The 13542-nt window shown below is 32.1% G+C and overlaps 2 protein-coding genes across 2 annotated transcripts; both read left to right on the top strand.

Annotated features, from left to right (window-relative positions):
- Positions 1–985: 985 nt before the first annotated feature.
- On the top strand, positions 986–1826 carry LOC122589891 (protein SOB FIVE-LIKE 4-like). The gene has a single exon (XM_043762220.1). The coding sequence runs from the start codon at positions 1128–1130 to the stop codon at positions 1593–1595; it is 468 nt and encodes a 155-aa protein (XP_043618155.1). The 5' UTR covers positions 986–1127; the 3' UTR covers positions 1596–1826.
- A 5209-nt stretch (positions 1827–7035) lies between these two features.
- Positions 7036–9469, top strand: LOC122589207. Its single transcript, XM_043761456.1, has 4 exons — positions 7036–7175; positions 7309–7412; positions 8960–9014; positions 9114–9469. Exons 1-4 carry the CDS (start codon positions 7093–7095, stop codon positions 9241–9243), a joined length of 372 nt encoding a protein of 123 aa, XP_043617391.1. The 5' UTR covers positions 7036–7092; the 3' UTR covers positions 9244–9469.
- The last annotated feature ends 4073 nt before the right edge of the window (positions 9470–13542 follow it).

Consider the following 13542-nt stretch of genomic DNA (forward strand, 5'->3'; position numbering starts at 1 on the left):
ATTAATTAATATATTACTTTAATATACTAATTAATAATATAGGGTTACCGTGTCATTTTGTGTGACCATGTAGGCTTAAATTATTTTCGGATATACGTTTTATAATTAACATGATCATATTCCAACAGTAACCAAAACCCTTTTTCTTGTAGTGAGATGTAATCTAAAATCAATTTTAGTCCTCGGGTTAGATTATACGGAGTACATATATAAAAGTAGGATCATGTATAGAAATCCAATAAATTTATAAGGACTTAGACATTAAACAATTTTTTAAAAGGTCACATGCATTGTGCATATATACTCTTTGTCACATCAAGACGTACATATATGCATCTCTATATCGTCTTTATGTATACACGTTCATCTGTATTTGCATTTATATTTTAGTCATAAAAAAGCTAGCTTTTTACCTTTGGTATTAAATGAAAATGCAGGGTAATAGTAAATATGATTGGATATTCACTGAACAACCCACCACCCCTCATCTTTCAAAATTGAAGAAAACTTGTGTTAATTGTGCCTTTTGCTTTTGAATAAAAACAAAACTATTTAATTATTCTTTCTTTTTGAAGATTTAATAATATATTTTGACAGCTTCTAGCTGTCTTTCATTGTCATGGTAAACAGATAAAAAAAAATCAGAGAAGTTATGACCTTATTTAGATTGCTAGATAGGTTGAGGAGTGAGAATTAAATCCACCTACTATATATATATATATATATATATTGTAAAGAATAAACATAAATGAAATTTAACTAACGTAGATCTTGTTACTTTTTACTAGGGTTTTATTTTTATTTTTTGTCCAACTTCTAAAAGGTATGTTTGTTCTTTGTTCTTTGTGGTTATATATATATATATATATATGTGGGGTGAGGTGTGGGTGGGGTTGGGGGGTGGCTAAGATCCAGCTAATTAGTTTGTACTTATATATAAAGATGTATTGAAGAGAATAAACTCTTCTTATCTTGTGTTATTGACTTCTTCCTTTCATTTTTTCTTTCTTTCTATGTTTGTTAAGTTGGTTGTTAATCTATTGATGAGTTGACTACATATATATATATATTTATATATATTGTTGAAACTTATATATATATAACAGGCTGCAGAATAGAGAAATAAGATGGAGTCACCTTCCAAGGGATATGGAGATCATCATGGAAATATTACAGAAGAATGTCAGAGCAGTGAATCTGGTTGGACAATGTACATTGGTGGTGGTTCATCCATGGATGATGATTATGGAGGAGGAGGTGTTGTGTATGATGGTAGTAGTAGGAAAAATAAAGGGGTAGTTGTAAAAGATGAAGATGATGAAGACACAGATGATTCAATGGCTTCTGATGCTTCTTCTGGACCAAGTCATTTACATTTACAACAACCATGGGAGCAGGTTGCACAACAAGATGATCATGGGAAACAACATAAGTCTTCTGGCAAGAAGAGCAAAAAAGCAACAGGGAAGAAGAAAGATCAAGAATCAAGAAAGAAAGATGAATATCATCAAGCTGGTTTGGTGAATGAAAAAAGAGGGGTGATTACTACTGTCCAAAGTGGCAATAGGGCTTGGTTTTTGGGCAAAAGAAAGTAAAATTTTATGGTGTTTGTGAAAAGGCGGTGGCGGTGGGTGCTGGTGGTGGTTGCGGTAAGTGTTAATCACCAGCAAATAGCTAGGTAAAGCTTTTGAAATGAAGTTGTTCATCATCTAGATAATTAAGAATCAATTAATTAATTAATACTCTACTTGGAAATCATACTGTTATTTTTTGTGTGTATGGTTTCTGTATATCTAATGATCAAATATGATCCCATCATATGTTAATTATCCATGCCAAGTTTTTTTTTTTTTTTTTTTTTTTTTTTTTTTTTTCAAGTTGTTCATTGCATATGTTGTAATTATAAACTTTTTCCTTTTCAAAATCATATATATATGTAGGATATAATTAAAACAAAGAGAAATGAAATATGCTATAATTAGCAACATCTATCATGGGCGTTGCTATTCTCACAATTATATTTTAAACGAGAAATCACTACAAATCATATTGCATTTGTTCATACTTTTAGGTGAGTGTGAACAAATTAAAAATTTTGTCACGTTTTTTAGTGTGTAAAAATATATTGAATTAAAAGTGTGTGGAAATTCCTCTACACTAAAAAGTGTGTAGAAATAAAAGTTCACACTTTTTAGTGTGAACTTTCATAATTATTTTGTCACACTTCATTTGTTCATGGTAACTAAAAAAGTTACCGTGAACAAATGAGGTGTCACAAAATAACTATGAAAGTTCACACTAAAAAATGTGAACTTTTATTTTTACACACTTTTTAGTGTGGAGAAATTTCCATACACTTTTAATTCAATATATTTCTACACACTAAAAAGCGTGACAAAATTTTTAATTTGTTCACACTCACTTAAAAGTGTGAACAAATGAAATATTGTTTGTAGTGAATATATATTTTTTATATATATAATCGACTTTGGAGTACACAATGAAAAAAATATATATAGCTGCACAAAACACCAATCTAAGTACCGTTAAAAACACTAACAATGACAACAATACCTAATCTCTACATAAGCTTGGGTATATGATCAGGATCATCCCATATATAATACAAAGTGTCTATTATGTTTGCTCATGTGCATGTTTAATTACTATGTTCTATCTTGTTATATTTTTCAAAATCATACAATCACATGCTCGATCTCAATCATAAAATTGTTTCTTTTAAAATCATACGAGTAGTATCAAACAAAGTGTATAAATCCATGTTTGCTCATGTGCTTTTTTTGTTTTTTTGATGTCGAATCACACAATCTCAAACTTGTTGCTATCAAAATCACACTATTGATCACATGTTAGTAATTATGGACTTGTTTCATTTCAATATCATACGAGAATAAAAACAAAGTGTCTATTATGTTTGCTCATGTACATGTTTTCAATCTTCAATCAAACAATCTCAAAAAAGATATAAAACTAATGCTCGTAAATAAGCACAAATCACGTAAAATGGAAAATCTATAACAACCTTATAGCGTATAATATACGTTCGAGTAATACCTAGCTAGTTTCTAAAGTACTTTTGAATATGAAGAAAAGAACCACGGTGTAATTAAAGCATCAACCTCTAATTAGATAGAAGCAATTTTGTGCGTCACTAACTAAAAGAAAATTAATCATACTTTTTGTATGTATGGTAATCCATTGGTTGGAATTGAACATATTAATGATAACCTAATTAAAGACGTGTTAAGCTAAACCATGATCGATGAGATTAAGCTTTCGTGAACCACTCGTCTCAAAAAGGAAAAAACAGATACTGTTAATGTGGATTAAGAATCTAATGTATGCATTTATCGATCATTAATGAGTTGTAAGATACAATAAGAGAATTGAAACGTGAGTTAGTAGAATGGGACACTTGTAAAGTTGGTAAAAGCACATGGATATGAAGGTAATAGGAAGAAGGATGGAAGGGCCTAATTATAATTAAGCCACCATAGCCACAGCTCAAACACCCAACTTCACAGATAGATTACACATGACGGCTGCACATGCCCCCTTTCAGTTCCTTAATTTCTCCTTATTAATTCATTCTTGCTAGTATTAATCCTGCTTTTAATTTATGTTCATTTTGCAACATATAACGTTTATGTTTATGAGTATTGGATGAGGCACTCAGGTTTTATCCAAGGAACTAACATGGTTTAATCATTGGCAATTTATTATGCCAAATTAAATATAAAAATACATATAAAACTCAATCAGTATTTGGTAGATGTAAGTTTTTTTTCATTCTGTTGGAATAGTGGTCAATTGTGGATTTCGACCAACAATAGTAAATGGAAATCAGTATTTTGTGTTTGTTTTATTGTGGTTCACATTATATATGGTTGTTTACCTTAACCTTCCTCTTATATTTTTGTAGCAAAAAGTAGTTTTAGTTTGATAATAACAGCCTGGTACGTGATGGTACGTTGATGAGATATTGTAAACTATTATTAGATAATTTAGGTAGTAATAATTTGGAATTAAGGAGTCATATTCAAACCGTGAAATTTAAGTTTTTTGATTTGACTTATTCGAAAAACTTCAACCAACTTGTACATGATTCAATTGAGAGATTACGCTGTCAGGTGCTATAATGAAATAACAACTTATAGAAGAGTTGTCGTTATCAAAATCAAAACTTTAAAATTATATTAGTCTAGATCGCGAATTAGATAAGGTATATAAGGTCTTGCCACTCTTTCATGTATTCTCTAGTATCACTATCAATTTTAAGCATCCACACGCAAATCAACTCATAGTTTCTCTTAGTATTAATTCGTATTCATTTAAATGTAATAAGAGTTTAACACGAGTTTAGTCAAATATGATTTGCGTGTTTATTTATTAAAGAAAAAAGAAAGGTATATAAGCTAATTAGCCTAATTCAATTCGTAGAACCGTCTTATTAATAATACTCGTTTTAAGCAATATTAACAACGGAATCATCATTAATAACAAGAATAATCAACAACACAAGAATCATCTTCCTCTGTGATAAATTCGGGATTGCCGCATTAAACGTTTACTGAGATATATATAAAGGTATACACATAAAAATAGGTGATGCAAGAACCCTCGCTCCGATATAAAATTGGATATTCAACGACTTATCTGATGGCAGTATAACGTATACGGAGTATAAAATAAGTAACTTGGGGAATTATGAAAAGTGAGTATATTCCATCATAGGTAGAAGTTTAATTTCAAGAAAATCTTTGCTCATGCCACCAAGTACAATGTATGCATGTGTGTGGGTGCTTTTATTAATTTATTACTAGATAAAAAGAAATTTCGGTAACATGGTACGATGCTTGTCGTACATATAAAAATAATAAAAAGAAGATATCGCTAGGACTTAAGTACGTGCTTTTTGGCCATATCTTGTGGCCTATGTACACTCTCGATTTCTTAGATTTTTATTCTATGTTTTCTTTGATTAATAAACAATCATATAGATATGAAATATTGAATTCAAGATATTTTTATTTATCTATTCGAAGAAACCTCTTGGATTATAGATATAAATATATCTTAAAACTAAATCCAACAAAAACAAAGTTTTGATTGTTCGATCATGTATATATGAAAACTATGAGTATTTGTATTACATAAGACATGCAATAGTTGCTATTAGTTAACACACATAATTAAATTTTCCGATGCGATTGTTCTTCTTCTGATCTTTTCTTCAACCGGGTTTCTGATAAATGTAAAAAAAATATGCAATTAGTTGGTTAGAATGGCTGTGTGTTTCAAACATTTCGCTTGGTAATCTTGTAATTCGTAAATAAATGTGAAATAATATATTGTATAATTGTGAATTAATAATATGACAAACATATAAAAAAAACAAATGTTCTTAAATGTAAATATCTTCTAACATATCATGCGGAAATTGGTTAAGAATAGAAGAATAAGAAAAATGTTATGAATAATAATCAGAATATCAGACCAATATAAAGTCAACAAAATATTTTTAATATATCATGAGACATTGACTAGTTTCTTAGTAACTTTATACGGAGTAATAACTAATGAGGAATCAGTATAAATATAGGTGTGTTGGTAGATAGAAAACAACTATAGTTTAATTTTGGCAAGTATAACTTGTTCTATAATATTATTTTATATCATTGGTTCAACTATGCTTAATGTTTTAAAATTATCATACATGATAAACAAAATGTTTATGCACTATCACTTAAAACTTTGTAAAGGCCTACTATAATATCCAGATAAAAGGCCATCATCATCATCAGCTTAATAATACAATAAGCTACACTTTTTCCCAATAATATGAACGTGCATATCAAGCTGGACGTGCATATGGGTTGTTTATTTTAGCGAAATATGTCATATCCACATGAGTTGTTTCAGAATTTTAGTTTTTTGCTTATTTGGGCCTTTTTACTTTCCAAATTGTTTCTTATTCAGGCTTAACATGTTTTAGGTTGGCCGGTACCTATGTTTGGGCTTTTTACCAAAGTCTTTCCTTGTTAGATTTTTTCACCCGACCAATAATCGTCATATCATATGTTAAACTAAATTAAAATCATTAATCTATATCAAAAGTAGACTTTTGCTTTTCTGAAGTTTTACCATAAAGCTTTTAAAATTTATACTTTCGTCCCTCATCAAAACATTTGGTCATTTCAACTTTCACTACAAAAGTTTTTACTTTTTTTCTTTTATCCTCATGGTACTTACAAAAGTTTTTTCTAAAAATTTATGAAATTCAAGGTAACTTATGTAAATCTTTCAGATCTTGAAATAACTGCAATTATTAAGTTATTTACCTGCAACCATGACCATACTAAATACCAAAAAATACTATTAGTTTAATTTACAACATTCATCATTCAATTACGAAAATAACTAGATTACCATTTTTTACATCAATTACCTTTATTTCAATGACCTATACTAATCTTCGTCAACAACTCCACCAACTGTCACTACCGTCACCTCATAGCCTGCCGTTACTACAAGCGTCGTTGCATTATCCGGGTATTCATCTAGTTCTAACTAAATTGTGTCATACATGTTTTAGTAAGTAAGAAATAATGATATATTATCTTGAAACATTATTTTACTTATTGACTTAACATTTAATATGGTGAAGACAAAAAAAAAAGTTTGCTAAATACAGTCTTTAGGGCTGTGTTTAAGGTGCATAAACTGTTTGTACATTTATCATGAAAATCAGGGGCGGACTTTTAATATGAAATGTACAAGTTTTTTTATGCACGTTAAATACAACCCTTAGGCTGTATTTAGCATTTCCAAAAAAAAATTTAAAAAACAAAAGATAATAGAGAATTAAATTTAATAGAATTGGTATTTAAAGGGAACCATCAAGGTGTCATAGTGGTTAAAAATCTCCAAGTCACAATTTACGAGTCCCAAATTCTAATTGAATACATTTATCTATTTTTCCAAAGCCAATACACAATTTATTTTTTTAAGTATAATAATAACTTTTAAATAGAAAAAAATAAAATACCACCACAAGAAATAAACAGGAGAATGGTTGTCGCAAAGTCGGAGAGTGACCCTTTGTGGCTTGGATATTCCGGTGACGTTGCGGCGGCGGAGTTCTGCTTATCTGGGTTTTCTTCAATTCTCTTTCTAATAACTGTATATTAAATTCCATTTTGTTTTCAGAATCATATCATTAATTCTATTATTATTATTATTACTTCACTTTACTTATATGTATATGTATATATGAAATGATAATAGGAAAATGGATAGCAAGGAGGAAAGTGAAAAATTGAAGAGATATGAAGCTGAGTATGCCAATTACTTAAAATCTAAATATTTCTCACATCAAAATATTTATGGAGGTATTACTACACCTTTTTTTTTTTTTTACTACTGTAGTATTATTACACTTTTTCTCTATTATTACTATTATTTTTAATAATTATTACTATTATTGCACCTCATATATAGTTTACTATTGCAAAGTGTGAATTTTTGTTACTCTGGGTTGTTTAGTTGATTAAGGAGGTTTTAAGTACCAAGGTTTGATTACCATAGAGGATGGCCCACATCATTATCGGGCTGAGTCGTGTTGACTCAAGCTCAAATGGGCCTTTATTTTCGTGGGAGACGATACTTACACTAAAACCACCACCAAGGTGGCCTAGTGTTTGTGCCCTCACAAGAGGTCTTTGGTTCGAACCTCACTAGCTAAACCTCTTGGGAGTGGGCAGAGAAATGGTTTGAAAATGGTCAAGGGGATTCCTTTGTTAGGCCACGACATCGCGTACATCTTAGTCAAAGACTCGCCCTTTTCCGGTAACTTGAACTAACATTTTCCCATTTAGGATACTTACACCGGTTATTTATGCTTTACACAACCATATGTGCAATACCTTAAATTATAATTTGGTGGTCTATGGATAAAAGTGCTGGCATAAATATCAAATTTTACTATCCTATATTTAACCTTGAGCTCAATCAGTTAATTTATACTTTCGAGGTCCACCTGATTCAGCTCGGTTTTCAGTATTACTATATCAGTCCCAAAAGAAGTACCTACTAGATAGAAGGCGGGCACATTGTTGGTTATCTATTTTGCAAGTCGAGATTTATATTTGGGATAAACTAAATTTGTAAGGTGGACACTTATTTGGGACCGAAGATGTGATAATCTTATTGATCAGAGATAGTATTAATGGACTCGACAACTTTGTCCTTAGCTTGACCTGACTTGACTCTTTTGAGCTTGGTTTGGCGCAAGTTGATTAAATAGTTCGATAATTATCTGGTACAAACTCAATACAGATCATGAACTTTAAAATCTGGATTTTTGATACTCAAGCTCGACTTGAAAGTCTATATAAATAGCTTGAGCTCAACTCATTCCTAATCGGTTCGATTGAATGCTTGTCAAGTTACTCATGAGTTAGCCCAGCTGAGTCACGCCCCTATGCCCACCCTTCCTTAGCGAGCTTCTGAGTAAGTCTGCTCCTTGCCACCCATATGTTCACCTTGAGGTGGGTTCTCATGGGTCAGCCGATCAGGCTTGGTGGGCATCAACGTTTTAGAAAGTGTGAAATGGATATGGAAAGATCAATTGGTTCAAATAAGTGTTCACTTCATCAGCTGAACTTAATGTTATTGATTAGATATTTTTGCAGGGTTTTACGTTATCTACTTTTACTGCGCCGGGTTCTGTTCTAGATGCAAGAGGCATTTTTTTTATCTAGTTATTTTCCCACATATAAGAGATGACTGACTTTTATGGCAAGTATTTAAATTCATTTTCTTACCTAGCATCTCAACTCTTACGAGTATTACAATCTCGTAGATATTCTATAGGGGAAAATGTGCTTATGTGTTTTCTCAAGTTCAAGTGCTAAGCAGGCAGGCTCTGTTGTTGCAGGTGAGATTTTTGAAGAGAAGGCAACTATAGATGGGATGACTATCAGGGCAGGCAGGTAATTATTGAATGTATGCACATGATCTGGGTCGTGCTGTCATGCAGCAGACAGTAATCGCTAATCCTATTTGTAATTTTTGGTTTACCTTATTTTCAGTGAGCCAGGCACAAAATCTTATGCTGACCCACTTGCCTTTTGGAATGAAAAGTTCGGCAACAGAAAGCTTGAAACGGAAACAACTACCAACCTTTCGAATGGAAAGCACTCTGTTAAGAAGAGTTCATAACTTTTGTAGGCTATATGGTGTAGAACTGCAACTAATATTTCTGTAAATCTGTGCATGATTTTAGTCATGCATATTTGACCATCTTATTGTACTCGTGAACTTGCAGTTTCTAATGATACCCAGGAGATGTGCTCAACCTTGTGGTGCTATTGAATTTACTGGGTGCTGGTTTTCATATGCTTCTAATTCATGTTACTGTTGAAATTGCATTACTGTTTTTGTCTCATAATGCAAACTCTCAGGTGGATTCTCGTCATGTAGGCGATGAATATATGATCCAGGTATGAATTATGATCTGCTAGAAGGTTATTATCATACTTGGCGCTTTTAGTATAATAAAAAAAATTAAACACTACCATTTTGCTGATTTAAGTATAATCATCAACATAAACTTCCCTGGGCTTATATGTAAATCATCTTGCATTATGCCCACAAAAGGTTACCGTACATGGATGGTTGAAATATAGTGTGCATTAGTCGAGATATCCGGATCAACCTTTTTATTGTGTTGCTTTTTGATCTGATTGTGAATTCTCAATGGTTTCCTCTTTCCCTTTATTTTGCTTAGTTTTTAAGGTCTGACTTGGTAGTTGTATTATGCATTCAGAGTTGACATGGAGTTCAAAATTCATCGAGGAATAGATAGATGATACCAATCGACTCAAAAATATTTTAAGTGAGAATTTGGGTCATTGAGTTTATGTGGCTGCTTCAAGGCCGATTTCATCATGGAATGTGGGTTGATTGAATATTCATTAGACGTCTACAAGTCCAAGATAGTAAAGACACTTAAAAAATTTTGTGAAAATTTTAAAAATAATCAAAACACATTGTGATCTGAATTTAAGACAATGTGTTTTTAGAAAACACATTGTGTTAAGTTCATATCACAGTGTGTTTAAACAGGTTTTCCGATTTTCACGCGTTATCAAAAACACAATAAAAACACATTGTGCTAAATTCAGATCACAATGTGTTTTTGCCAGTTTTCTAATTTTCACATAAATTTTAGTTTTAAATAAACATTTCACATTATTGGTAACCCAAAATAGGTTAACTAAACTTTTTCTCTTCAAATCGGCTTAATTTGAAGAGCCAAAATTTAGTATACTCGGATATTCAAAGATTTACATAAACACTAACAATTAAACATCCATACAAATAATTTCTAACCGCCAATACTGCGGTTTAATTAAGACTAACATGTTGTTCAACACAAACATCCAAGAGAGCGTCACCCAGTCCGGAATTCCCACTTTCTTCACGCAATATCAACAACTCGACTATTTAAGTATCCATATATGGAATCTGTGAGTTAATTATATGTTAATGAGTTATTGAACTAAGCGTTAACAATAAAAACGCTTTTCACATAGCGGTTATGATCATCATATAGCTAGGGATGCTGTTTGGGATATCAAACATACCAAACGCCATTATGCACACTATATGACCCATAACAGCAAAATAGGATGGTAATCCTTAAAGAGTAATGATATATATGCTTGAGATATACGTCTAAAGGTTCAATTCAATGGATGATACATAGATTTCCTTCATTCTCTCTAAACTTTGATTTGCCATGTGTCGATCAGTATGAGATATCAGGCATGTTAATTTGAAAGCCTATCAAATTAGTCACGTTTGTCATTTTCATATATATGAAAGCAAAAATTGTGGAAGTGATGAATTGCCTGATAATATCTATTCCAATTAAATCCCATGGGATATCTTTTGAAGAATCGGAAATTGAGACCATTCAAAACCCCACGCTTAATTTATCGCCATCATTCATCATTCCTCATTACCATATACGGCTGTGATGTTTGGGAAATCTGAAGTTTCTATCTGTGACACACCCCCGGTGACTAGATCCGTAACCCAATGACCTTTAACCCTTAATCCGGCGATTACAACTTAGCGCACAAAAACTTTGAAACTATGACAACCATAAGATATATAGCCATACCAAATAAAAAAATATATATAATATGGAAAAATTATTTATCATGGAAGTGTATATAAATAGCAAGTATATGATCTATATATGAATGGGTAAAGATGTAAATTTATTTGTTGTTAAACTATATATATATGCAAAAAGACTAATTAAGATGCTTATCCCCAAACGAAACAAATTCTAACAATTCATGCGGCAAGGGGAAATATAAATAGCTCCAGCTGGCAGTTCCATCTGACAGCCCCCATGCATACTTATATAGTCATTGTTTTCTCATTTCGTAGCTGTTACATTCCTCTTACTCACTCACTTTGGGACTCTTGCTTCTTAAGGCCGGTATGAGTAGATCTTTGTTATCAATATCATGTGCTATCGTATAGTTTGTGTACGTACGTAGATCCGTTTATAAGAAGAAAGCTCAGACTAGTCCATTTTATTGCGGCTAGCTCTTCTATATGTTTCCTGTTTCAATTCTTTATTTTGCATGAATATGCTTTTCTGTTCATATCAAACGCTTGTTACGTGTTTCTATATTTGTGAAAAAGATTAACGACACGACACTAATTTCCAATTTGTTAACAACTATGGACATGTTTGTATGACAGGGAAATGGATAACAACAAGTGGCAAGGAAAAATAGAGACGGATGAAGATGAGTTTGTCAATTACTCCAAAGGGAAGTACTTTGCAGACAAGGCTTTCTTTGAAGGTAAATTCAGTGCAACAGATCTCAATTACAAATTATAAATGAAAACACTACTTCTTTGAATTTTGGATTTATATGAATAGCAAAGGAAATGGATATAAGACTAAAGGGGGATAGCTTCACATTACAACAAATTAGCCAATTCTGCATACATTTCTTGACATATTTGAGAACAATGCATTTACATTTATAAACACAAATGATTTTCGAATGTTATGCATTTTGTAAGCTTCTTATTGAAGTAATGTGTGTACCATTATCATTCGTTCCAGTGTCAAGACAATATGAGTCTATTAGGGACCTTTAATTTGGTGATGAAGTCAACTCTTTGACTTTAGTTGACTTCTGTGTTTGGACCAAATAGGATGTTATGATGTAACAAAATAGGTCGAATTTGGGCAAAATAGCCATCCCACAAATATATACAGTATATGTTTACCCAATAGACATAGCCGCAAAGGTTTGATAATATCTCCGAGCGTGCTGCATTAATTTGGGTCCTCTTGAGGATGAAAACTACAACTTTCAGGTACATATTAACATCTGGTCCATATATGATATATATATAACCCCTTTTAAACCATCTCACCGATCCACTTCTAGTGGAATACAAGGAAGTGATCAACTCATTCAGATTGTTGATAATTTCATTATCCAATGAGCACCATCTCGCAATTAGGTGCCACTCTACACTTGACAAATAGGTATTGTTCCGTCTCTTGATCATTGTCGGAAAAGTTCATTTTTCTCTTGTCACTTGAGCTCAAAAACTACAACTTCAGTGTGATAATTGTAATTACAACTTTTTAGTTCTACGAGCGTGGTAGTCTCTTCATTTAACGGGTGAAGATTTCAATTAACGGCTACACTTTCCAAAAACTCAAATTTGAAACTTATCCAGCATGGCTTATGGGAATTAAACTTCAAATTTTCCAAAGACAATTTCTAGAAGCTATTAATTGTTGCAGACCATGCTGCTGAGCTGCTCAGCTTCGCCACACCCATTGACTTGGATACTTAAAATCATTTAGTCCCTGAAGCATTGTGGATGATAGAATTAATGCTAGCTAATATGAGTCATCTTTGTTAGACCACCATAAGGAGCATTGTCCCTTTACATAATTAACAGAAGGCGCTTCAACGGCTGATTTCTGATTTTTGGTTACTCGTAGAATATAATTGTGTGTGTGTTTTTTTTTAAGTTAATCAATACAAATCAAAGTGTTGATGAATAGCTTTCTTATGTCCAAATTCCTTCAGCTATCGCTGCAGGTAAATATTTCGAGGAGGATATAGCCAAAGAGAATGTCAAAGTAAACAGGTAATAATGTACTGAAAAACGTGGCCGGTTATCTGTCTTGCAGCAGCAGTTACTAACTCGTGTTTCATTTCTTTAATTTCTATCCTTAGTGAGATTGCGACAAAATCTTGTAAGGATCCAACTGGCTATTCAAACAAAAAAGTCGGTCGCTCGGAGACTACAAAAGAAACAAGAAAATACCCTCCAAATGGGGAAGCGTCTTCAAAGAAAAGTGCATGATCTATATATACATATGTATATTTCTAGATACATGTGCGGTTCTAGTTGTGCTTTCTTCATCCTTCTTTGTTGCAGCTATAATATGTAGTGGTT

The sequence above is a fragment of the Erigeron canadensis genome, chromosome 2 (assembly GCF_010389155.1).
Source record: "Erigeron canadensis isolate Cc75 chromosome 2, C_canadensis_v1, whole genome shotgun sequence".
Taxonomy (NCBI): domain Eukaryota; kingdom Viridiplantae; phylum Streptophyta; class Magnoliopsida; order Asterales; family Asteraceae; genus Erigeron; species Erigeron canadensis.